Here is a 27,536-nt window from a genome sequence, read left to right as displayed (position 1 = left end):
TGTCTCTCTCTACAAACATGTGTTGAGTTAGTCACCTGTATAGGGGCTTTTATGGCTGCTCACTACGAGTGCTTGTATCATGCCAATAAAAGATCACCTGTACAATCACCAGGTTTACTTCATTTGACACACCCAATGACTACATTTAGGGTGTTTTGTTTTGTTTTGTTTTGGGGTCATTTCTGACTGTTCTCAGAAGTTACATCTGGCTCTGCACTCAGAAATTACTCCTGGCAGGCTGAAGGTATGCTGGAATAGAAGAACCCTGGTTGGCCACATGCAAGGCAAATGCCCTACTTATTGTGCTATTGCTCTGGCCCCATTTAGTATTGTTTTGTCTGTCAGTTTGCTTATTGTTTCTTTACTCAGAAATGTATAGATCAGAAAATATTTTATTAGTAACATACTATAATCCAGTACTTCCCAAAAATTACATAGATGGATTGTCAAAATGAGTGGAGTCAATAGAGCCACATTACTGGAATCACCTTGATCAACCTCATAATTGGGGGGGGGGGGAATGGATGGTACCAAGACCAGACAGTTGTATGTTCATTTAGGGGAAATAAAAACTGATCACACCTAGGGCTGGCGTGGTGGTGTTAGAGGTAAGGTGTCTGCCTTGCCAGCGCTAGCCTAGGATGGACCGCGGTTCGATCCCCCTGAGTCCCACATGGTCCCCCAAGCTAGGAGCAACTTCTTTTTTTTTTTTTTTTTTTTTTTGCCAAAATTCTTAATTTATTCATTTCTTGCATTTGAAGTACTCCTCGATGACATCTTTGGCCTGTGATTCTTTGCCATAGTCCTTAACCACAACACAACTGCAGCCAACCACTTTACGGGGTTTTCCCTCTCTGTCAATTTTACAGAGGCCGACCCATTCTCCTAGTTTTTTATTGTCATCAACCTTAATGAGGTTTATCTGGTGTTCAGCACAAAGTGCCTCCACCAACTTGACATACATGGGTTCATCACAGTTGGATGCAAGCACACAAAGATGGGCCTGGCGCTTGTCCAAGGCCTTGGCGGCCTCGCGGATGCCGCGCGCCAGCCCGTCGTGGATGAGGGCGGTCTTGAGCACCTCCTGCAGGGCCGTGTTCACGTCCATGACACCTCCGGCAGCGATGCCTTCCTCGGCCATGGCGGTGGGCGGTCACGGGGGGAGCCGAATCTTGAACGCGCACGCGCCTCCGCGTACTCCCGCGGTGGCCGGGAAAGAGAGCTAGGAGCAACTTCTGAGCGCATAGCCAGGAGTAACCCCTGAGCATCACCGGGTGTGGCCCAAAAACAAAAATAAAAAATAAAAAATGATCAGACTTGAATACCAAATCCAAAGTCAATGACAACATAATTGATACTCAATTTACAACAAGCTATACAAGGAGGGAACAGTTGCACTAGCATTATGGGGGGGGGGGGAATAGGGAGATGTAGGATGCATGCTGGGAACAGGGACAACACTGGTGGCGGGAATGCCTCATTCATTGTCACTATGTGCTTTTAATATTACTGTGAAAGATTTGTAATTCACTTTGACCACAATAAAAATTAAAAAAATGAGTGGAATCAAGGTCACAGAGAATTTAATTTTACTGTGCTGGAAATAAAATTTCTTCTAAAATGGACACAGTATTAATGAGTGGAACTTAGGCAACAGAGAATCTGAATTTACTATACTGGGAATTAATTTATTTTCCTAAAATGTACACTATAGATATAGCATGCAAGGCAGATGATTAGCCATTCATCCTGAGAGAGCTGTAAAGGAGGTTCTTATAGTCATCAGACCAGCGTGTGTTCAGGAAGACAAAGTTCTGAGATAGAAAAGTTGTGAAGAAGCACTCTATCTCCAATTGGGTTGTGATTTATCCATAATTAGGCCAAATATCTTCCTGTCAAGGATACAAGTAGTTGGAAAGTAAGATTTATAACAGTCAGTAAATGCTATCCCCAGAGAGTATAGAGAATGTGAAGTGATTCAGGTTGACACTTTCTTTGATTTCCATCTCCTGGGATGGTTTAGGGTCAATGCAGTAAATTACAGTCCTGAATTGGAAAACGCACAGCTGCTTAGTTATACTTTTATATCAGGTTTTCTTCCTAGAAGTCAGCCTCAGGGGTTTTCTTGGTGAGAATCACATGAATATAAAGCCCAGGGCTGACTTGTTGTAAAGCACTGATATAAATTTTGTGCCAGTTGACTCTCCAGTTGGGACTGGATAGATTGATATTGTGTTCTCTTGAGGATTTGGTTAAGTTAAGCTCTCTGACCCCACTCACTTGGATTATTAAAAACACTGTGTTAAGTGGCCCTGGACTTGGACTTGTGGTACCTCAAACAAGTGTTCTGGGAGCAGCCAAGCAGTCTTTTTCTGACACCTCTCTGAGGTATCGGGGGATGCATCTGAAGTATAAACACTGAGAACAGTTTTGGTTAGTCAACGAAGGGATGTTGATTATCCTAGGATAGTTTTTCAGCCACAATCTACTAACATGTTGTGTTAGAATTCTTTGTTGCACCTGTGCATTTGGTATACTGAGTATTCTAGAATGATTAGTACATACTTGCCATCTACCTGATTGATGCCAGTATTAGCTCTCACTGCAGGAATAAAACCAAAAATATCTCTAGATAGTGCTAAATATTCCCTATGAGAAAAATGCCCAAAGTTAGCAACCAGTGTTTTATGAGCTATCCAATGATAAGGGCTTTCTTGAGGAACAACACAAAATTGCAATTGGGAATTAATGTGTATTTTATGTTCTTGTTTTTACTTACATACAAATTCATCATACATACATATACACAATTCAAAAAAACAGGGTCAGATCCCTCCTCCCTCACCTTGTGTTTGGTAACTCAGTCTTTTGGATGATGCCTAGGCAGACCTGGGAAGGCAGTCTACTTTAGTGAGTTCGACAGTTCAAACATTAATCTCCTCAGAGATACACCAACAATAATGTTTAATTTACAATAATGTAAATAGATTGTAGTCAGCTGATTTCACCACAGTAGGAAATGCAAAAATGTGTTCATTCTTAGACAAACCACCAATGGAAACTGCACACACTCCTGGAGCAAAGCCATCCCTTCAAGGAAGTGTTGAGGGAGAAGGGCTTGAGAATTTGACTGTGGATTTATACTTCTTGAACTTCTAAAAGCCTTGTCTCATTGGCAGTTCCCTGAATGGATTCTTCTCACTTAGTTCAGGCCTGTGTCTTAATGTTCTCATTAGAGTGCCCTAGTACTACCTGGAGAAGTGATGAGTGGTTCAGTGTCAGTAAGTATGTTACCATTGTTTGTACAACTGTCATTGCCATCCATCTCCACAGTAATTTTTAAAAAGTCATTACTTTATTTAAACACCAAGGCTACAAGATTGTTCATAGACAGTTTTTTTCCCACAGATATAGTTATTCATGATTAAGTTTTTGTCATACAATGTTCAACACTCTTCACTTGAGTCCCCAATTTCTCCCCCACCCTACACCCTTCCCTCCTGCCTGCCTATGGGGCAGATATTTTTCTTCTCTTTCTCTCTCTCTCTCTCTCTCTCTCTCTCTCTCTCTCTCTCTCTCTCTCACTCTCACTTTCTTTTTTTACCCCTGTTATAGACTATAGTTTGCAATATTATTACTGAGTATCATGCTCATCTCTTTATCTCCTTTCAGCACCCAGTTCTTGTCCAAAGTGATCATTTCCAACTATCCGTAGTGCTCCCTTCTTTGCCCTAACTGCGCTCCCCCACTATTTTGGGCAAGCTTCCTACCATGGATTGGTGGTTTTCCTGGCCCTCGTCTATATTGTCTCTGGATAGTATCACCATACTATCATTTTTTTATATCCACAAATGAGTGCAATTAGTATATGTTTATCCTTCATTTGATTCATTTTGCTCAACATAATACTCCATATCCATCCATGTAAAAGCTGCACAGCACTTTTATCTAATAAAACATAAATATTTTATTTTGTTTCCATTAAACAGTAAATCTCCCTTTCCCTGTCCCAACCCCTGACAACCATCATTCCACTTCCAGTCTCTACAGATTTGCCTATTCTGGGTACTTAATATAAGTGGTATCCTACATATTTGTTTTAAATGACTGCCTTATTTTATTTACTAAAATGGCCCCAAGATTCATGATGTTGTAAATTTTGCCAAAATTCTCTCCCTCTCTTATTACTACTGAAGTAGCATTTTTTTTATTTTGCGAAAGTTTAAGTCTGTTTTTGGGGTACAGCATTGCTCACTCTATTTGTCTACCATGAAGATGTTGATCTATCTATGCTTTCAGCTCTTTACCCTTTGGTAAATTCAGTTCTGTTCTCACTGTCGAAGGGCTAAATTTTATTGGATATTATCTATTTCTTTAATTTCTTAATCTTTTACTGTTTAATTTCTTTATATGCCACTATGAGAAAGATCAGTTGGTATTTATCTTTCCTTTTAACTCAGTAACTTCCAGCTTTATTCAAATTGTTATTTAAAAAGGGCAAGGTTTTATCTTCTCTTATAGCTGAGTAATACTCAATTGAGCACATCTATCACAATATTTTTAATCTAATCACCTGTCATGGCACATCAGATTGTTTTCAGATTTTGACCATAGTAAATTGCACTGAAAGGAAGATAGATTTGCTTATATGTTTTCAAATTAGTGTTTTTTGTTTGCTTGGATAGATGCCTGAAATTGAAATTGCTGAATTTCTAATTTTAACTTTTTGAGAGGTTTCTATTTTGTTTTTTATAGAGTTTAAACAAGTTTACATTTCTACCTATAGTAAATAAGGATTGCTTTTTTCCCTGCGAGCACTGGTTGTTTTCTGTTTTTTATATATATACATACATTTACATATACATATATATGATACACATATATAATAATCACATGCTTCTTAATGGTAGAAGGTGATATTTGTCCTTTCCTTGTTGAATATATGGCAAGTAAATATTTTCTCCCACTTGATAAAATATCTTTTTTTTAAAAAAAAAAGATTTCTTCACAAGGTAGAACATTTAGCTTAATGTAATCCCTTTAATTGATTAATCTTATGTTTTCCTGTCAATGAAATTGAAACACTGAACACACCATAGAAGCCAGTATCATGAATTTTTTTACCTATGTCATCTTCAACGTAATGTATGGCCTAGGGTCTAATATCTTCCTTCTAATCCATCTTAATTTAATTTTGTGTATGGTATGAAAGTTCTATTCAGTATTTTATATATAGTGGACCAGTATTTTCCATTACCACTTTTTGAAAGGATTTCCTTTTGCCATTTTATGCTTTTGATTTCTTTGCTCTGACTTGGCTGTCCATCCATGTGATGGTTTATCTTTGGGCTCTCCTCTCAGTTTTACATTGGTCTGATGTCTACTTTTAGTCTAATACCACACTGTTTTGAACATTATAATTTAGGACTTCCCTTTCAAGATTATAAGTGTCATTCCATTGTATAAAACACATAATTTTTATCTACTCATCTAAGTTTTGACATTAGGATTCAACTTTTAGATTATTGTGAATATGCAGCAGAATAATTAATGTACAAATATCTCTTTATTTCCTGATTTTAGTTCTTTTTAATATAATCTTTAAGGAGAATTGTTAAATTGTATGATAATTTAATTTTTAATTTTTGTGGACTTGTAAGAGTCACAGTGCTATTAAAATTTTCCTTCCAGTAATAATAGTATAAGAGATCAGTTTCTCCACATCCTGTGCCGGTTGTTATTATCATTTTATAGTACTCATTCTGATGTATATGGAATAGTATCTCATTGTATGGGACATGGGCTACATTTAGAAGTGCTCAGGGCTTACTTCCAGCTCTCTGCTCTGGAATCACTCCTAGCAGTGTTCTGGAGACTTATATGCTTTGCTCTCTTTTGTCCTGCTATGGTAATTTTCTTCTGAAATCAGTTCTCAAGCTTTCCATTTCTGTTGCCTTTGGACAATTTTTATTTCTTCACGATGGTTCTTTATATGCCACCTATGTGAGATTGTTTTTGTATCTGCCCCTCTTCTGACTCACTTCACTCAGCATGATACCCATCAGATCCATCCACATAGTAGCAAATTGCATGCTTTTTGTCTTTTCTTATAGTCCTGTAGTATTCCATTGTGTATATATGACAGTTGTGTTTTTTTTTTTAATCCAGTGCTCTATTCTTAGTCACTTGGGCTTCTTTCAGATTTTGGCTATTGTGAATGATCAGTGATGCTGAATGCCTTTTCATGTACTTATTCATAATTTATATAGTATTTTCTTTGAATAAACATCTTTTTAAGTCCTTTGTCTAATTTTTATACTGATTGGTGTTGAATTATAGTTCTTTTTATATTTTGTTTATGAACTACTTATCAGATATGTAATTTGGAGCTATTTTCTTCCATTCCACAGTTGCCTTTTTTAGTATGTTCCATGTTTCTTTTGATACACAGACCTTTTGTATTTCAATATGACCCATTTTATCTAGTTTCTAGTTTCGTTTCTCTTGCATATGCTTTTTGTGTCACATTCAAGGAATTATTGATAAATGAATGTCACAAAGCATTCCTCTTGGACTTTCTCCTCAGAATTTTATAGCTTTATTTCTAGATTTTGTATTTTTTTGTTTGGTTTGTTTTTTTTGTTTGTTTGTTTTTTTGTTTTATTTTGTTTTGGGGCTACACCCAGCAGTGCTCAGGATTTAGTCATGTTTTATTTTTTAAGTTTTGGGGGGTTCCACACTGGTGGTGCTCAGGGATTACTCCTGGTTTTTAACACAAGAATCATTCTTGGTGGGTTTAGGGTTCCATATGGGATATCGGTTGTTAAACCCTAGCTGGCTATATGCAAGGCAAATACCATGCCCTCTCTCTATACTGTTGCTCCATCCACTCTAGATCTTAGCTTTTGTTCTATTATCTAATATAAAGTAAGGATCTAGTATCACTTTTAAAGTTTTAATTTTATTTTAAGTTTTGGGCATGTGAGTATCCCAAGCAGTTGTCAAGGATCCACAAATGGTCCTAAGTGAGAGACCCCCAGATTTTGCAGTGCCAGGGATCTCCTGGGCCACCCCAGAGTGGTTTGAATATCTCCTTGGCCATACCTGGTGATGCTGAGGTGAACATGTGGTACCAGGCATTGAACTGGATTAGCTACATGCAAACTAGAGGCTCTACCCTACTCCCATGGGCCTCTACTCCCATGTGCCATGGGCCTTTGAACCCCGTTGGCAGTTCTAGAAGAGTCCCTCCTGACCCATTGCCAGACATTTAGTGACCTGTGTGACACAAAGCCAAATGATCAGAGTGCAAGGGTGCTGCCAGTACAGAGAAAAGCAGAGCAGCCAAGCAATTGGGGCCTGGAGTCTTCAATGTGGTGATTCCAGAAATGTTGGGTTGCACCTTCAGAGCCAATTGGAACAAATGCAGCTTGAAATCTGAGGAAAGGTGAAGGAGCTGTGTCAAAAGGGGAAACTGGGGAGATGGGAGTGAGGCAGGTGAAAGGGTAGGAAAACAGAGCGGAAATACGGACTTGGTGCTGCCTGGAGAGCCCAGAGGCTTGATCTAAAGCGTAGATTGCAGTGAGGAGGCAGCCTCTTTTCTGGAGCCCAGGTCCCCTGGAACACAGACCCAGGAAAGCAGAATGTGGACTCATGACTATTTTTGTGTCCCCAAACAGAAGAGGGTCCTGTGAAAGCATCTCCAGGAGGCCTCCTCTGGGTGCCCCATCGAGGAGGCGGCCCTCCAGCTAGCTGCCACAGAGTCGACCTCGGACCCTGAGGAGATGGCTTTGCTCAGCAACATCCTCGCTGCCTATTTCTTTGTCTCAGGTAATTGTTTTAGCCAGGCTGGGCTCTCACCCTCCAGAACTGCTTGGGCTTTTGAGATGAAATGTCTTCTGGCTGAAGACTTCAGCTTGACATTTGCTAATTTGGCAAATGAGGGGTTCAGAGAGATTCCTGTAGCTGAAAATGTTTAGCTTTGTGTTTTGGCAAGAGCAAGGGAATGAAATAGCCTAGGGCTACTGCTCGCTTCTGTAATTCTGTGTTTAGCTTTGATGTGGGATGGGCCCTGGGGAAACCTTAGCCTGATTATTTCTGGACAGTTGTTCCCAACCCCACTTAGACTCTGTGTGTGTGTGTGTGTGTGTGTGTGTGTGTGTGTGTGTGTGTGTGTGTGTGTGTGTGTGTGTGTGGTGTGTGTGTGTGTGTGTGTGGTGTGTGTGTGTGTGTGTGGTGTTGTGTATGTGTGTGTGTGTGTGTGGTGTTGTGTATGTGTGGGTGTGTATGTGTGGGTGTGTGTGTATGGTTTATGTTTGAAAGGAGTTGTATGGGATATTTGATACCCTTCTGGAAGGCATGAACACAGAAGCTGTGAAAGTTTGAATTTTGTCCTTTGGTTCAGGTTGTACCCCTTTAGGAGCCCCCGATGTCTCAAGGCCATTTCTTGAGAACAGAATGCATTCACATAAAACAGGTCACATAAAAATACACAAGCTGGGGCCAGAGAAATAGCACAGAGGCGTTTGCCTTGCAAGCAGCCGAACTAGGACCCGGCGTCCCATATGGTCCCCCATGCCTGCCAGGAGCTATTTCTGAGCAGATAGCCAGGAGTAACCCCCAAGCACCACTGGGTATGGCCCAAAAACGAAGAAAAAAAAAAGGCTGGACTTTGTTTCCAGTGACTAGAAACATGTTCTGCTGCTTGAGTGAGTTTTTACTGGATTGCTAGTCAGATTTGTCTCTATTTTGTTTTGCCTTATACCTCTGGATGCTACACTGCAATGATAGGTCTGACTATGGTAGATTTTCTGTAGGCAAAGTCTGATTTGACTATCAGTTATCTATGCCATGCTACAATTGGCATATGGTAAGAGAAGAATTCAAAAGAAAAATTCATTGATCCTTGCAAATTAGAGCCAAGGCTAGGGAGAAGGCTAGGCAGCTCATGGCTTCTCCCTGTGAGTAGATCTTGGAGAATAGTGAGCTGATTTTTAGAAAAGAGGACTCAGCGTGCTTACCTGGCCAACTCCTTTGTGTTTGGCAAGATGTAACATGCAGTCTGCATCTATCTTGAGACAAGATAGATGAGCCAAGACCCATGCTTTCAAACTCCCCAATTCCCAGAGTCCTTCCTGGAACTTCTTTTCCCAGGCACATTCACTTAAAAGAAACCTCAGGTCTGGTGCTTCTTCAAGGCTGTCCTGGGGGAAAAAGGTTTTGGTTTGGAAAAGACCTGATAGAAACTTTTCTATCATGTTTTCAAGCAATTGAAAAATAATCCCCTCAACTTGGTAGGGTAGAGAAGCCAAAATTCTAGTAGGGAGCTTCTGGCATTCTCAAGACATCAGATACTTGCATATCAACAATTTAAGACATAACTCTTGTGAGAAGGGAGCATTATTATAATAATAGTTGAAAACTATCACTATGGACAAGAACTGGGTGCTGAAAAGAGGTAAAGTGATTTGCATAATACCCTTTCAGTATTACAGGCCATGGTGCCTAAAAGGGGAGGGGAAGGGGGAGAGAGAGAGAGAGAGAGAGAGAGTGAGAGAGAAGGTTTGAAACCTGTTTGCCATAAAGGCAGGCTGGGGGGATAGTGGGAGGGACATTGAGGAAATTGGTAGTGGGAAATTAACTCTAATGAAGGGATGAATGTTGGAACATTGTTTGACTGAAATTCAGCAGTCTACTTTTTAACTCTGTAACTCACAGTGATGCAATAAAAAATTTAAAAAAAGAATCTGGTGAGAGCAAACAGAGGATTGGACTTTGGAGTTATGTTGGGGACAGGAGGTACCTGGCAATTGGCCATCTTGGCCAGGACGACCCTACATTGTGACCACTGACCATGGTAACTCATTGAATGCTCTGATGTTTACTCGTTTGTCTTGTGATCTTGTGAAGACTGAAAGAGTTCAAGGCCCTTTTTTGCTCCTTGCCAGTTTCGCTCCTTCTCACTCCATATTCTGGGAGTTAAATAGTGTTTAGGATACAAGAAAACAAGGAAGACAATGCTTCTGGTAAGTTAGGAGGGAGGAGAGCAAAAGAAAAGTGAAAAGCAGGTGGGTTACAATAAAATGTGTTTGATTCAGTAAGTTGACTTAATGACAGAAAATTGACTGTGAGTATGAGGAAGGGACTCAAGAAAATTTAAAAATTGGAGGAAAATCTGACAGACACATATTATTGTTTTAAAAGAACAAGAATAAGTGTATCAAAATAATAGAAGAAAATTGTATACAATTTTCTAATCTCGTAACTCTCTTGAGATCTCTCTCCATAAAATCTGATCTTCAACTCAATTGGATTGCTGGCTCCTTTTTTCTCCCAGGTCATCAGCTACCTCTCCTAATAATACACAAAATTCACTTATTCCTTTGCCCACCTTTCGGTTAAACCAACAGGCAAAATACTAACTTTACAAATCTTTTCTTCTCTCCCTTTCTCAGTCTGCACTCAAGTAACCCAATGCTGAAACAGTTTTGTAGATTGAGTCCATTAGAAATTTCTGGTCTCCGGTGCCAGCTGATCCTTTCAAACAGTGCTTCAATCTTTTGGTTTGCTTTTGAATACTTCCTGTTCTCATTTCTCACAATAGCCAGTTCAGTGGCCATTCTAAGGGCTCGAATTTTATTGGCTAAACCTTGACCTGGTCTGATGATATAAAATATGATCATATTATCAACATATACCATACAATTAAATGGGAAATGCAGACTAAGAAAAAGTTGTAGCTATAATAAAGGATTAATATTTATAACATATCGATATAAATCAATATGTACCCCAGCTCACAGTGGGCAAAGGGTGCATCAGTGATTTTTCACACAAGATTACTGAGAATATATAAACATATCCATTTAAAAATGCAAAATATGAACAACAGTGGGATGAATTTTATGAGTCACAAAAATTTGAGTATCATGTGTAAGTTACATCTTTAAAACACTTCAGAGATATGTGTACACAAATACAATACTAATGGGATTAGATCTCATTACACATTCTCTTGGAATGATTTGGTAACACTTATCAAGTCTTAAAAAGATATATCCTGTAGCTACTCGGCAATTTCTCTTAAGAATTTATTCTAAGACAATTATGAATATGAACAAATTTTTAATAGCAATGGTGACTTATTTGTAACTGTTTATAAAGAAAAACAATTAGAAAAAATAGATTATATTAATTTAAGTCAAAAGGTATTTATGTACTATTGAATTAAGTGCATATTTACCCTTATGTGCAGTATAACCTGTGTATATTCATATGCATGCCTACCTGCATTTTACTACTTATATCTAGATAATTTTGTCAAGGTAGTTAAGATTGTAGAAAGGTCTCCTGAATAGTGCTCAGGAGACCTGGGGCCACTCCTGGAAATACTCAATTCTGTGCAGTTTGATGATGTCAGAGATCAAACTCAGAACCTTGTTTGCCAGATATAATCTACATCCCTTTGAACTCTCTCCTCAGTTCTGTTCGTATATTTTTTAACTTAATTTAACTATATTTATAAATATACTGTCCTTAATTTAATTAATTGTGCATTAATCATTGTTAACTTGTTGACATTTAAAATGTTGATTTACATGTATATTTTAAAAAATTAATAATCTTCCACTTTTTATGAATTTCAAAACTTCATTATCAATATGTCCTCAAATGAGCACTTGGATGCTTAAGATGGCAAATTCATCCTAACCTGAAATAAACTATTATTCTTTTCTTCAAATAAATTTCTTTGTCAGGCCGGAGAGATAGCATGGAGGTAAGGTGTTTGCCTTGCATACAGAAGGATGGCGGTTCGAATCCTGGTATCCCATATGGTCTCCCATGCCTGCCAGGGGTGATTTCTGAGTGGAGAGCCAGGAGTAATCCCTGAGCACTGGCGGGTGTGACCCAAAAACCAAAAACAAACAAATTTCTTTGTCATACTGACTTAAAGTATAACTTATACCTGAAACATAATTTTTAATCTTTAATGCATCTTTGCTGATCATACCCAGTTGCTTAGGGTCAGTTTTCTGACCTCTGATTTTTGAGAAGATATTTTGCTTCTCAGTGTCCCTAAAAGTCTCCACTTTTTTTTTGCTTTCTTCTTAGGGTACCTAAGTTGGCTCAAGTCCTATTTTTACCTTTGCCTTTGTCGTAATGGCAGTTTCCATGTCTACCTGCTTCCAGTCTTGCTTCACAGACTATGTTTTATGAGAAGTAAAATGATATCTCTAAAATATAGGCAGTTAACTAGTACAGTTAAAAACAATTTTATGGAATTGCTTAGAAGATTTTTATTCTTTCTGGGACTAAAACACACAATTTTTATGTGATTTAACTGTTCATATTGTTTTTGATTACAAAGAAAAAGAAAAACTCTGGGGCCGGCGAGGTGGCGCTAGAGGTAAGGTGTCTGCCTTGCAAGCACTAGCCAAGGATCAGGACCGTGGTTCCATTCCCAGGCGTCCTATATAGTCCCCCCAAGCCAGGGGCAATTTCTGAGCACTTAGCCAGGAGTAACCCCTGAACATCAAATGGGTGTGGCCTGAAAAACCAAAATAAACAAACAAAGAAAATGAAAAACTCAATGTGGTCACCTAAATAGGTCCTAAGATAGCCACAGAAGTCTGGAGGTAAATGGTAGCTGGCATTGCTCTATTGCCTCATAAATGTGCTGTTCAACTTCTCTATGATTCCTATATTCTTCTCCTCCTCCTCAAAATTATAAATATTATTTTCAATTTTATTTTAGGCACTGTTATATATAATGCCATTGTTAATGGAGTTTCAGACTTACAGTGTTCCAACACCACAACCTCCACCATATTGTCCTTTTGCCATTCTCTCAATGTCTTCAAACATGTTCCCTACAATGCCCACCCAGAAACCTGAGTTCTCCAGGCTTGCCTTTAGAATCCTTTCCTGCCCCACCCTTCCCACCAGCTATTCCAAACCACTGGCCAGTCACTTTTTTTTGTTTTTGAAAAAATTGTTTCCTTATTCAAGAATTCTTCCCTATAGTCCCAACTCACTCCTTAACTGCCTTAAGAACTCTTCATGTCATCTTCTCTCTCCATCATCACTTCCCAACTGGTTTACATGCCTTAAAACCTAAAAACCTTCCACATATTCTCTCCACACATTTATTTCTTTTTGTATCAATACTTGGATTGGAAAAATTAATGTTTCTTGCTTTAATTGCTTACAAGTAACCCCTCCTCTTGGGTTTATAATATAATTTATTGTGTGAGGATATACCATCAATGATGAATAATAATTTTATTAATAATGATCATATTGTTAGAGAATCTAAATGTTATCTAGCTAAATAAAATCAATTTAATGTGTGAAATTAATGATATAGTCTCCAGTCTCATATTTCTGTTTCCTATGAATTATTCCTTAAAAATTATTTCCTTATGGGGCCAAAGAAACAGTGTAGCAGGCAAGGTACTACCTTGCACATAGACAACCCAGGTTTGATCCTGACACCTCATATAGTCCTCCAAGAACCATTAGAAGTGATCCCTGAGCATAGAACCAGGAGTAAGATCTGAGCAATGCTAATGTGGCCCAACAATCGATGGTAGAACATATGCCTCATATTTGTAAGGCTGTGGGTTCAATCCCCAGCACCATAAAACAGTAACAGCAGCCACAGTAACAACAAAAATATCAGACTGCATGTTCAGTGATATTTGCTTTGGCTACTCTACTTTTTTTCCTTTACATATTTAACATTTCATATCTTCCTATTTTCCCATTTTCTCCTTCTTATTGCCATCATCATTATAGTCTATATATTTTACTTACCTACATTCTGTCTTCTCTACTAGAGTACAGGAGGACAAAACATTTTGTTTCTCATATCCACAGCATCTAGATTAGTGCCTAACACCAATGAGATGCTTAAACCAATAAGTGAATAAACATGACTTAGTGATCAAACAAGCTCACATCATCGAGTCATTATGTGAGACCCATAATCACTTGAATTCTTTGAAGCCTCCATAATTCTTGGAGCATATATAAGGAAATAATGAATGTACATTTGTATCTTCTTCCCTTGGATACACTAGAAGCATATTATAATACTATGCTGTACTTTCCTCTTAAAATTATTTTTAATTTTTAATCAACCCCTAAATGCACGTGGGCTACTTCTCCCTTGGTGTGTGTGAATGATTCAACAGAACATGGACGCTAGCCCTTTGAACCATCTCCACAGTCCTGTACTTTACCTTTGTCCCAAACAATAGATTATGAAGATATATCAACTCTCAGAATCCAGATAGCTTCATTTTTGTTTTACTCTGTTTGTTTTGGGCTCACACCCTTGCAATGCCAGAGGTTACTCCTGGCCCAGGAGCCATGTGATACCAATTATCAAAGCCAGGGCTTCTGCAAGCAAGCAAGCCCTTCAGCCCACTGAACTATCTCTCTGGTCTTTCCTTATTCGTTTTGTCAGCTGCTATCTTCTCTGTTACATAGATGAAACATAATTTTGTTTGGTTTTAGTTTTGAGCTACACATGGTGGTGCTCAGGGCTTACTCTTGGCTCTAAATTCAGCTTATAACTGCAAGCTCAGGGGACCAAGTGGGGTGCCAGAGATTGAATCCAGGTTGGCTCTGTCCAAGGCAAATGTCCTGCCTGCAATTCATTGGCTCTGGCCCCAAGATGAACCATATTTAACCAGTTTTCTCCTGATGGCTAGTAGAAGTGATTTAATTTATATTTCCAGCGTTACAACAGCACTGCAATAATGAACTAGCATACATATGTATTTAAATGCCCTTGTAGAAAGAAAATCTCCAAAAATGGAATTGCTGAACTACAATGCATGTGAATTATAAAGGCGAATATTACTAAATTCCCTTTAAAGAGTTTTAATAATGTACTCTTTAGAAGATGTGTGAGTAGATTCTTCAACAGAATTTTCACACTTGGATTTTTTGACAGTCAGACAAATGAAAAATTCTGTCATTTATTTTTTTTCTCTATGTCATAGATGGATACACTTCTTTGAGAAAAGATCAAAAGCAAATATTTTCAGTTTTATGGGCCAGATAGTCTCTACTAGACTCATCTTTGATGTAGCATGAAAGCTACACAGACCAAACAAATGAATGGGATGTTCTTGTGCCTATCACAAAGCAAGTGTCAGACAGCCTGCTTTGTGAACTATACCATGTCCATTAACTAATCAACTTTTTATCTGAAGGAGACATTATATCTCATCACCTTTGACTTGTCATCTTACATCAGCTTTCTTTGACTATTGATCTTTATTTTTTTTTTTTTTTTTGGTTTTTGGGCCACACCCTGTGATGCTCAGGGGTTACTCCTGGCTATGCGCTCAGAAGTTGCTCCTGGCTTCTTGGGGGACCATATGGGATGCCGGGGGATCGAACCGCGGTCCGTCCTAGGCTAGCGCAGGCAAGGCAGGCACCTTACCTCCAGCGCCACTGCCCGGCCCCTATTTTTTTTTTTTAAGTTTTATTTTAGTGATTTACAACACAGTTATTGCTAGAGTTTTTTGGACTGTTTTGATTTTTTTAATTTTGTATTCTTTTTCCATCATACCCAGCAGTGCTCAGGGCTTACACCTGTCTCTGTTCTCAGGCATCACTCCTAGTCGGTTTGGGAAAACCATATACTTATGGGGTGATGGGGATCAAACTCAGTCATGTGTGAGACAGGTGCCATCCCCACTATTCTATTGTGCTGACTTCTTGTGGTTATTTTTTTGTTTGTTTTTGTTTTTTTAAAAAAGAGCTCTTTATAGATTCTCTTTGGATATAAGGTTTTTGCCTCTATCCTTGGAAATATTTTCTGAAGTTGGCATTTGTCTTTTAACTTTGCTCCCAGTAAGTTTTAATGCAGTTTTTATGGCTTGTTAATTTGTATAGAATCAATATTATTTGAATGTTTGATTGCAGTGACAGTAGTGTAGACAGTGCAATGCTGAGCTAGCATTTGACTCACTTCTACATTGCTGACATAAAGGCATGGTCTTAATAGTTAGGGATCCTAGAGCACCATAACTCCATTGATAGTGACCAACTTCAGGACTTGAAAAATATGTAGTTTCTTTACATGGGAAACTTTATGTCGCAGCTCTTAAGCCATTATAAGCGCATAGTAAATTAGTGGAAATAAGCATTCACTATTTACATAGTAAATAATCAGTTACTTATTCATTTGAACTGTTCCCTATCCCATTCCCAACAGAGTATGGTAAAGATGATACTTTCACACACGGATAAATTATTAGACCACCTTTGAAAAGTAACTCACAAATCCCACCTTTCAGTTGTATGGTGTCTCTGCCATATGAGTTATAGTTCAAGTTGGACATTGCGGAAAGCTATCAAGTGGGGAACTATGACTAGACAAAAGGTCTAGCAATTTTATGAGACACAGCATGGCCAGTGAGCTCACCCTCTCATGTCACTGACCAGGCTTCACTGATAAGTTCAGTAACTGCCTAGACCCTAGACTGCAGAAACCTGCCCCCTCTTTCTCTCTCAGTCCTTGCTGAGAGACAACTGGTTTATCTTTTCACTTGAAATTCAGGCAAGACTATCTCCAGAGTAATCCACTAAATAGCAGAAAATATCTGTAGCTGGGCCTTAGTCAAGGCTCTGGTACCATTGACATGACTTAGACAGAGAAGATCCAGACACAAGAGAACAAAGGATAGTAATTGATTTTATATCTGGTCTGGTAGTATTGCCCCATGTCTGTGGTTGAAGAAAATCTCTAACATATGGGTCTCTCCTCAAGCAAAACAGACTTTTAAGCCAAAAGCCACAGTGCCTTCTATTGGAAACACAACAAAGAGTTAAACTTGGGACAGAGTAGATAAGAAAATTCCTCAGAAAACAATCTTAATGGTCTGGGAATGGGAGTCTAACAGATAATGAGTAACTATTAAAATAATTATTTTTTAACTTTCTAAAATTGATTGAGGTTTTGTGCTTTGCAATATTGTTAATGATGATTTCCCATGTCCATAATTCTACGATCAGACCCCTCACCAGTGTACTCACTTTAAGGACACCAATGTCGGGTTTTTTTTAGGAAATCAACAGAATTCATTAAGTGCACACTAACATAGAGCAAAATATTACTGAAATATGAAATAAAATGTAGGAGCAGAGGGAGGTCTTCAACAAAAATTGAGGCTATTAAAAAATTCCAAGCAGAGATGCTGTTTATGAAAAAGACAATAAATGACATGGAAACCTCTATGGAAAGCATAATAAATAGATCCAATCTTGGAAAGGAAAGAATAAATTAAATTGAAGATGAAATTTCAGCAATAACTTAAATGAAAGAGAAGAGAGAAATAAGATTTAGGAAAGTCAAAGAAACCACTTAGGAACTATAAAACTCCATTAGGAAAGGAAACATAAGAATAATGTAGATCCCAGAAGGTGAAGAGAGAGAAGGAACAAAGTGCCTATTCAAAGAAATAATAACTCGAAAATCTCAACTATAAGTAAAGAACCAAATACATGAATCCAGAAAGCTGATAAAACATCAGTAATTTCTATGCAAAAAAGTACACCAAGATACATCGTTGTTAAATTATAATATCAATGTTAAATTATCAAATGTTGATGCTAAAGAAAACATTAAAACTACTAGAAAAAATGTAATATATAAAAGCACCCCAATCAAGCTATCATTATGTTTCCATCAGAAATTCTACAAGTGATGAGAGAGTAGAATGGTATATTCACAATTGGGAAGGAGAAAAACTTTCAGCCATGAATAGTCTGCCTTGAAAATTATCATTCAGATATAATGGAGATATAAAAGCATTCCCAGATAAACAAGTACTAATGGCATTAGCATTGCCAGGCCTGCACTGCCAAATTGTTGAAAAAACTTTCTTGCAGAAATAGAAAGAAAAAAAAATACATCCTTGAGTATGATAATAAATGATAACAGAGAAGTAGAAACATAAACAAGAATAAAACGAGACAACAAAATATCACAAGGGAGAAAGACTAAGACAGAATCTGTTTAGTCTAAAGATGACGAGTCTCTATTAACATACACATGAAAAACGATCTTAGATACAGATAGACTGACTCAAACCTCTAGTAACCACAAAAGAAACAGAGAGCAGAGACAACTAGAAGGATAATTCAAGACACTAAGAGACTCCTCAGTGTAAACTGCAGGAAAAGGCAGCAAGAAATTCATGAAAAATGAACACCCCAAATTATAAAACTGACAGAAAATTGAAAAAAAATAATTAAGTTCTGCATATTAACGATTACTCTGAGTGTGAATTATTTGAATCTACCATGTTGAGACAACATGGAAAGAACTTGAAAGGATTATACAGCATGAAATAAGCCAGGAAGTGAAGGTTACTTTTTAGATGGTTTCATCATATATAATGTAAATAGACAAAAAGAATAAACTGGCAAAACGGAACAGCAGTAACTCCCAAATCCTCTGAGAAGGGGAAGTGGATGTAATGAATCTTACATATATAAGGCTGCCATTCCAAAGTTTAGTGCTATTGTAAACCAATAATACCATTGGATTTAAATAGTATATCCAGAGAAGAAATATAAGTTGTATATAAATATTATTATAAAATATAAATATAGACATAGTTTATATGTGAGAAAGAAAAATTTCACTGTAGAGTGAAACTTAGTCTATAGTTATATAGTACTCAGGCTGTAAAATTAAAGTCATTTTGTTAATTTTCTACTCTGTTATACTGTTACGTATATACACCCCACTTGAGTAATGACAGTTTCATTCAATGTCATTTTAAAACAACTTTGATAAGAAAAAATCCCCACCAAAGTTTTATGCAATAAAACTATTCTAGGACCTGCTTCAGTCATGCTTAAAGTCATAGTGATTAATATTATGTTAAATGAAAACTTACTCCTTATATATGCACACATATGCATACACATGCATATTTATCCACATATAAATAGTTGACTGACCTTTTAGATATTATACCTATGTAATTCAGTAAGCATTTATAAGATAAGCACAGAGCAAGGCACTGTATTGTATACATTGGAAATCCAAAGCAATTCCTATGAACTCTGTGGTTAGATTTTTCACTGTCACGTGGGAAGGATAAGAGTTGCATAACTAATTACAATACTGCTACATAAAATACTGCTTAGATTGTGGGACTAATTATACTTCCTTTTAGTAGCCAGAATAAAAAAACCTAAGAATAGTATAAGCATCAACAATAGTTCAAGACTATTAGAGGATGAACCTTGCTAGAATCTCTAGAATTCCAGAACTTCAGGTCTTTCCTACTACAAGGGAAGAAGTGAGGTGGGCAACAGGTAAATCAAGGCAGCATCCTTCTGCAGTGCTTACTGTCAGGGATGTGAGAGGGGAGAGTGAAGGGAGGAGTGGGTCAGTGACAAAGATATTATAGCCACCATGCAGGCCTTATGATTCTCCAATGCAGTTTCCTCCTGAGCAAGAACAAGTCATAACTAGAAAGGAGGAAACTCACCTACCTGTTTATGGAAAGAGGAAGTGGGAGTTCCCACTTTCTGATAAGGGGTGAAGGCAGAATCCCATAAAGAAGCATACTGAAGTTGTTCTAAGAATTCTGAGTTGGGGCCACTAGCAGGCAGGGCTCTTGCCTTGCACAAAATCCAACCCAGATTAAATCCCTGGCACATTATATGGTTCCCTAAACAAGACCAGGAGTGATCCCTAAGTGCAGAACCAGGAGTAGACCCTGAGCACCACAGAGTGGCCCGAAAACAAAACAAAAACAAAGAATTCAGAGTGTGCTAACTAGTCCATACAAACTCTTTAAAGTTTATGTTAAAATCATGTGCTTTCCAGGCAAAGGGAGTATAAACTCTGGGGTCAACAAGGTCAGACAGAGCAAGGTCAGGCCTGAATACCCTGCTGTTATTCTCTTCTTCAGTCTGACCTCTATAAAGGTGCAAATGAAATTAGCTCCAGTACCTCTGCCTAGGGCCTCTTCCTGCCCCTGAGAACAATGACCCTGCAGGAAGCAAGATACAGCATTACACATATTTTTATTTATTAAGGGAAAGCAACCCACAATAGCCCTCCCCACTCTGCTTCCTGGGCAATTTACAGCTGTCTAGATTCAGTCAAGAACAGGCTGCATGATTCGATGGCCAAAAGGAAGTGACCTGGACTAGAGAAGAGAAGAAAGAAAACAACTATAGCAGAATTCCATTTTTGATTTCTGCAGACATATGATGAAGAAAAACTATACAAATTATATCAGTGTGAAAATCAGCCATGAGTCACTGCTCAAACTCAGTGACGCCTAGTAAACTCCCTTCCTCTTGCTGGTCACATTTACTGGGCTCCTGGGATTCCGTGTCTGGGATGGCTTAAACCAGCGCTTCTCAATTATTTTCTGTCATGCCCCCCAAGGAAGAAGAAAACATTTTGGCACTCCCCCCGCGCGACTGTAAATAATATCTTTATTAAAAAAACTTTAACCTGCAAAACAAAAATATATAAAATAATTTTTTAATTTATGATTTTTTAATGATTTTGGCCACAAAATTAATGGCTACAATGAGCACGTTTTGCAATGCATAGCTTTTCGAAGTAGGGTTTGAAGCAGGACACAGCAACTCTCAGCTCCAGAGACATGACAGTGTTTGCCGAGGTCAAACGCGCCCCGCGGAGCCTCTCTACCTCCCCCCCTGGGGGGCGCGCCCCACTATTTGAAAACCACTGGCTTAAGCCAACCAAAGTTGTTTTCTGATCTAATCCTCAGAGACGAAGAGAGGAGGGCTGGAAGGTCCAGCTCACGATATGAAGCTCACCACAAAGAGTGGTGAGTGCAGTTTGAGAAATAACTACACTGAGAACTATCATAACAAAGTGAATGAATGAGAGAAGTAGAAAGCCTGTCTAGAGTACAGGTAGGGGTGAGGTGAGGAGGAGGGAGATTTGGGACATCGGTGATGGGAATGTTGCACCAGTGAAGGGGGGTTTTCTTTACATGACTGAAACCCAACAACAATCATATTTGTAATCAAGGTGATTAAATAAAGATACTAATTTAAAAAAAAAGAAAGAAGACTGACTTAAGTTAGAGGGAGAATCAGCAATTATTAGGATTTAGGTTCGAAGCCATCTTCCTAGTTAAACTATGTAATAGGTGCAGCAAGGGGGTAGGAAAGAGAAACTCACAGAAAAGGGAGGCAAAATGGAAGAGGAAAGAAGGAAAGAGTAGGAAGAGAGGGAAAGAGGCAAACAGCTGCATGGACATGCGTAAGAAAGGGGGGAAAGAGGAAGATTAAAAGAGAGGGAGAGTAAGGAGAGTGAATTAGCAAAAGAAAAAAGGAGGGACAGAGATAGTATAGAGGTTAAGGTGCTTGGCATGGTTGATCCTAGTGACCCACATAGGGTCCCTCAAATATCCACAGGAGTGATCCCTGAGCAGGACCCAGGAGTAAACCCTGAGCACCATTGAGTGTGACCCTCCTAAGAAAATACCAAAAACATAAAAAAGAAAAGTCAGTTATCATTCAACACTCCTGTTTGCCAGGAAGGATCTATGATCATCTCTTTATGCTAGTCATTTATAAGACCTTTAACCTTTATCACAGTTAAGCAGGGTGGTAAGTAATGTAGCCTCTGTGTGAAAGATAAGATTGAGATGAGGCTTCAGATACAAGTCTGCCTAATGGATTTTTACACCCTGATAAAAGCAGAGATTTGGAATCAGACGAACTTGCTTTTGAAGGACAACAGAAGTGGAAACTGATTGTCTAGCAAAGAAGTTGTAGTGATTATCCAGTGTGAGAAGATGGAATGAGAATGAGGAGATGCAAAAGAACTGACTGGCTAAGAGTAATTCATTCATGGGTGAAAGCAACAAAGGAAGTCAAAGAATTCTTATTACTATTTCATTGTTATTATTTTGGAGATAACATTCAAGCTGTACTCTCACATCAGCTTTCAAGTATCTAATCCGTGTTATGATAAATCCTCATGCTTGATTACAGCTATGGAACTTAAAGTACCCTTTGACTAACTTTTCTCACTCCCCAGGCCCTAACAATGGCTGTTCTATGCTTCTGTTTCTATGCATTTGAGGTTTTTAGATTTCACATATAAGTGAAATAATGCAATGTTTGAGTTTTTCTAACTATTCACTTAGAGTACTGATCTTCAGATCCATTCATGATGTTGTAAATTTAACATAAGAAGGAGGATTTCCTTCTTCTTATGTCTGAACAATATTCTAAGTATTATTTAGGCAACATATAATGAAAAAATATCTAACTCATTTTCTTTATTTATTCTTTTGTTAGCAGGTCATTTAAAAATAGGAGTAGAAAGTAACAGTGGCTTGACACCTAGATGTGGCTGTTAGTCTTACTTCACCAAGTGAATAACTGTATTTTTGTATCATTTGTTGACTGTTGCTGTGTATTAAAAATTGTGTTTTCTCTTTCTTGTCTGCTCTTTGTTCTTGTAATTTGTATTTGTTTATTCACATAACTGTTACTTGCATTCACATTCAACATGCTTTGTTTATATGGATAATGTCTTTTATTAATACAAGTTATAAGTACACAATTACAACATGCCTATTATCTTTGAGCTGTCCTTCTAGTTCTAGATCATTTATCTGTAGATATTTAGTTATGCCTGAGGAGATGTGTATAAGGACTCAAAAGATGTTAATTCTAACTTTGACTTTAATTGTGAAAAACTAGAAACAAGTTCTGTGCTATCAGTAAGAAATAAATAAATTCTAATAGATTTATTCAACAGAAATACAATGCAATTTAAAAAAAGAATACTGCCAATTTAAATACACACAAGTATAAATCTCGGCAAAAAATATTCTTAAATTTCAAGACACACACAAGCGTCACACAGGATCCCATTTAAAACATATAAATAATTTATTTTGATTATACTTATATAAGTGAACATAGATCATGGAAGACTGTAGAATTAAATAATTAACGATGGTGGTGGATGGAAGTGGATGGATGCCTTTGTCCTTAGGCCCGGGCCACGTGGCTTCATCCCCCATCAACAGGCGGGTCTGGGGTCCAGGAAAGCGACGGGTATTGAACTCACTCACAGGCAGGCATCAGGAAGCATCAACTTTATTCATGCCCTATCCACCACATGTGTGTGGCCTATCTCATAACCTTTCAAGCATTCAGCCATTCTTAGCTACCCTGCATCTTAATTCCTTTCGGCCATCTTCCCTTTGGGCTCCATGCTGGTCAAAGACCAGAAGCGGGGACCCAAAAGCCAGAGAGCCCAGCAGGGCAAAAGGGGCAAAGACCCTAATCCCCTGGGTCAAAGGCTTTAATATAACCTTCCAATACCACTTCCCGGAATGGGAGGGGTCTTGCAGGTAAGGTTACACCTAATATCCGGTTCCCAAGACCCCTCCCAGAAAAGGGCGGGTCTCAGGCAGGTACACCTAAATCCAGGGTGGAGTTACAGAAGACTTATTTGGTCTTGTTAATTTTGGATCCCAATAGCTTACCTTTTTTAGATTTATTTAGAAAAGTAAATTCTTTACCCAAAGACTCATTCTGTCTTACGTTTCAAACAGGGGCCACTATTCCATCACTGTGTGTATATTGCTCATTAGTGGAATGATTATTTTCTTTCATGAAGAAAGAGTTGCAGCTTCTCTCTCACCAGTGAACCCAATGAGATCATTCCAGAATGCCAGCGACTGGCTTCCAGTGCGTCACTATGTCAGGAAACTGTTGGTGCATAATAAATTGCCTCAGAACTTAGTGACTTATAACCACACACATCTCTCCATTTCTGAGGGTCAGGATCTGGGTTTGATTTAACTGCGTTCTCTGGTTCAAGATCTCCCACAATGTTTACCACAAGATTATGGCTATGGTCACATCCAGGCTCTACAAGGGGCTGAGTCACTTCAAGACATTCACATGACTGCTGACAAGTTCTGTTCCTTCAAAACTATTAGCTCAGTGCCACTTTAGATTTCTGCTAATTGGTCTCACTATAGACCAGTTTAGAACAGAACTAAAGGCTTTAACAGTGAGAGAACAAGAAAAGCCAGAGCCATGAGCCAGTTGAAAGTCAGTCTTTCAATGATGACAAAGCCTTGATTTTTTGATTGCAGAACTGAAATTACTGGGTAGTGGGGTGGGGTGGGGGCATGAAGAGGTGAACTAAAAATGACATAAAGACAGTGATGGGGGTTCTAAGGAACTTTGGTAGTATGAAGTGCAGAGAAATATGTATTTCAAAACTGGTTGACAGTTTTCTAATCATGGTGCCTGAACTCCAAAAACAAGACGGCCTTATGAAACCTAATTGTAGAATCATCCATCATTGTGGCCAAATTCTGTTTATTAGAAGGAAGTTTAATATGACCACAATTAGAAGTCACTAATACTGGTAATTAGTGGTAAAGTAATCCAAGAAGCTACCACTACCAAGTGCTAGTGAAGTGAAGTTAATTCTTGGCATAGGTGAAAACCTTTAAATAGATACATCTCTTAAGTGGCTAGTTTGCTTATAGTATATAATAATATTCTTTTCTTTGACTTCTTTATTTTGAACTACTTTTCTTTTTAGTCACACTTGCTTATGTTCCTGGCTCTGGCCTCAGAAATCACTCCCAATGAGTACAATATGGGGTGTTGGGGACCTTTTGTTTTGTTTTATTTTGGTTTTGGGTCATACCCAGCAGCGCTCAGGGGTTATTCCTATTACTCCTGGCTCTACACTAAACTGCTCCTGGCAGGCTCTGGGGACCATATGGGATGTTGGGATTCAAACCACTTGCTATCTCTCTGGTCCCTCAATGAATATTTTTGAATTTAAATTTTGATTATTGTCTGTCATTTGTCACTTGGGAAGGGAAGGAACAATTCTCACTCCCCCACCCTTTTTTTTCAGTTGAAGCACCATGAGATTCAGAGTTAAAAAGTTGTTGCTGGTTGAGTTTCTGTCATACGGTCAACCTGTCACCAGTGTACTTTTCTTGCCACCAATGTGCCCAGCTTCCATCCTGCCACCACTCCCAGCCTGCCTCGATGGCATATACTTTTACTTTCTCTTTCTCATTCTCTATCATTCTCTCTCTTCCCTTCTCTCTCACCCTCTCTCTTCCTGCCCTCTCTATCCCCTCCCTCTCTCCCTCTCATCCTCCCCTTCCTTTTAAGCACTGTGGTTTGCAATACTGTTACTGAAAAGGTATCAGCTCCAAGTTCTTATCCAGAGTGATCATTTCCAACTTTCATTGTCTAGGCTTTTCTCCTGCCCTCCCTCTTTACCATGAGCCAATACTCTGTCCCTCCTTTCTATTGTCTTTGAGTATTATTCTTATACTACTTTTTAATTCCATCAATGAGGGCGATCATTCTATATTTCTCTCCCCCTCAGACTCATTTCACTCAGCATAATACTCTCCATATTCATTTATGTATAAGCACATTGCATGATTTCATTTTTCTTTTTTTTTTTGTGTGTGTGTTTTTTTTTTGGGTCACACCCGGCAGTGCTCAGGGGTTATTCCTGGCTCCATGCTCAGAAATTGCTCCTGGCAGGCACGGGGGACCATATGGGACGCCGGGATTCGAACCGATGACCTTCTGCATGAAAGGCAAACGCCTTACCTCCATGCTATCTCTCCGGCCCCGTGATTTCATTTTTCTTAAGTCTCATAGTATTCCACTGTATAGACGCACCAAGTTTCTTTAGCCACTCATCTGTCCTTGGGCCCTTGGGTTGTTGGCTTTTGTGAAGAGTGCTGCAATGGACATAGGAGTGCAGGTGCCTTTTCTGCATTGCGTTTGGGCTCAAAAGGTATATTCCCAGTAGCGGTATTGCTGAATTTTACTCAATTTCTAGTTTTTCAGGGAATGTGCATATTATTTTCCAAAAAGGTTGGACCCCCAAAAAAATTCTACCCCCATCCCTGCAGTGAACAAGAGCGTTTTCTCCCTACATCCACCTCAGCACTGGTTGTTCTTGTTCTTTTTGATGTGTGCCAGTCTCTGTGGTGTGGGATGATATCTCATTATTATTTTGATTTGCATCTCCCTGATGATTAATGATGTGGAACATTTTTTTTCCATGTGCCTTTGGGGTGGGGGGGATAAGGAGAGGCACTCATCTTAATCATCAACCTATTTGCTGGCATCCTATTTGCTCTTTGACCTCCTGCATTGTCCATCTCTCAAAATGTTCTCTTCTTCCTCTTCCAGAGAACCCTGAACGAGTGGCTCTATACTTTGTCTCCGGTGTATGCATCGGACTGGTCCTCACCCTGGCAGCCTTGGTGACGAAAATATCTTGCCAAACAGACTGCCGGCGGCGCCACCGCAGGAGGAAGTTCCAGCAGGATGGGGCGAGCAGCAGCGACAGCAGCGACAGTGAGGACGGCAGTTCGGACACAGCATCGGACATCTCGGTGCGGAGACACCGACGCTTCGAGAGGACTCTGAACAAGAATGTCTTCACCTCGGCAGAGGAGCTGGAGCGTGCCCAGCGTCTGGAGGAGCGCGAGCGCATCATCAGGGAGATCTGGATGAATGGGCAACCCGAGGTGCCCGGGACCAGGAGCCTGAACCGCTACTACTAGGGACTGGCAGATGTCTGCACTGCACCAAGCACTGCCTGAAGCCACCTGGAAGAAAAAGAAGCCTGGGGAGGAGGGGGAAAAGGGGAGCACATTGGGCTAAACCCCAGTTCTGTGATTAGGATTGCTCATTGGCATTCTGAGCATTCCTTTCTCCATTTGGACTAAAGGTAGAATTGAAACAGGAAAACTCCAGGTGGATCTTCAATCTTTCCAGGTCTTAGAATTCAGGTGCTGAAAACAAACAAACAAACAAACAAGAAAACCTTCTCCAACAATACTGATAGAGATGAGAGATATAGGACTTGGTTTCTCTTGATTTCTGAACAACTCAGAAGTTTTCTGCAAACTTCCTTGCTCTGCTACTCCTTTCCAAAAGGAAAAGTTATTTAGCCCAAGAGCTAAGGCTAAATAGCTGGGTGAATTTAACCCAGTAAAGGCAATTTTCTAAATGATTACAGAATAATAGAGATGGTTTCCAATCAGGATAGTTTGACCCAGACTTATTATTTAAGGCTGATACTAGTTTTTTTTTTTTGTTTTTTTTTTTTTGTTTTGTTTTGTTTTTCAAAGCTTATGTGGCAGTGGGCAGCCTGGTCCATTTTAACTGGCACCTCAGGGATTAAAAATCCTACTTTAATGTAGTTTCGGACCTCATTCATGAAAATGATTAGAATTATTCTATTACGGAAAATATGTCCGTGAACTAGAAAACATTAATAACCTCAAAGGATGAAGGGTTTTATTGGAAATGGTTTATAAATATGTATTAACAGGCATATTGGAAAATAAGGCGTAAGAACAAAAGTGTCGGGGTGTACCCCTTTTAGAGAGAAGGGAATTTTGTTATGTCTGTGGGTGAGCATAATTGTAAACCTTAGGTTAAGAAAAAGTTTGGATTTTCAAGGAAACAAG

The 27,536-nt window shown here is 38.8% G+C and overlaps 2 protein-coding genes across 3 annotated transcripts in view; one reads left to right on the top strand and one right to left on the bottom strand.

The window, feature by feature from the left end:
* Nucleotides 1–26,892, top strand: part of EVA1A (eva-1 homolog A, regulator of programmed cell death) — a 65,209-nt gene extending 38,317 nt beyond the window's left edge. The window contains exons 1-3 of one of the 2 annotated variants that reach the window (XM_049784853.1): nucleotides 7,365–7,447; nucleotides 7,680–7,830; nucleotides 26,248–26,892. In XM_049784853.1, coding sequence (XP_049640810.1) covers nucleotides 7,785–7,830; nucleotides 26,248–26,624 — 423 coding nt within the window. In that variant the 5' untranslated portion in view covers nucleotides 7,365–7,447; nucleotides 7,680–7,784 and the 3' untranslated portion in view covers nucleotides 26,625–26,892. Of the gene's footprint in view, nucleotides 1–7,364; nucleotides 7,448–7,679; nucleotides 7,831–26,247 lie in introns of those variants that run through there. The other variant, XM_049784852.1, reaches the window with a different exon arrangement.
* Nucleotides 698–1,211, bottom strand: LOC126024434 (40S ribosomal protein S12). The gene has a single exon (XM_049784854.1). The coding sequence runs from the start codon at nucleotides 1,139–1,141 to the stop codon at nucleotides 743–745; it is 399 nt and encodes a 132-aa protein (XP_049640811.1). The 5' UTR covers nucleotides 1,142–1,211; the 3' UTR covers nucleotides 698–742.
* Nucleotides 26,893–27,536: the final 644 nt, after the last annotated feature.

Source organism: Suncus etruscus, chromosome 12 (assembly GCF_024139225.1).
Source record: "Suncus etruscus isolate mSunEtr1 chromosome 12, mSunEtr1.pri.cur, whole genome shotgun sequence".
NCBI lineage: Eukaryota > Metazoa > Chordata > Mammalia > Eulipotyphla > Soricidae > Suncus > Suncus etruscus.
This window is presented reverse-complemented; position numbering and strand designations above follow the sequence as displayed.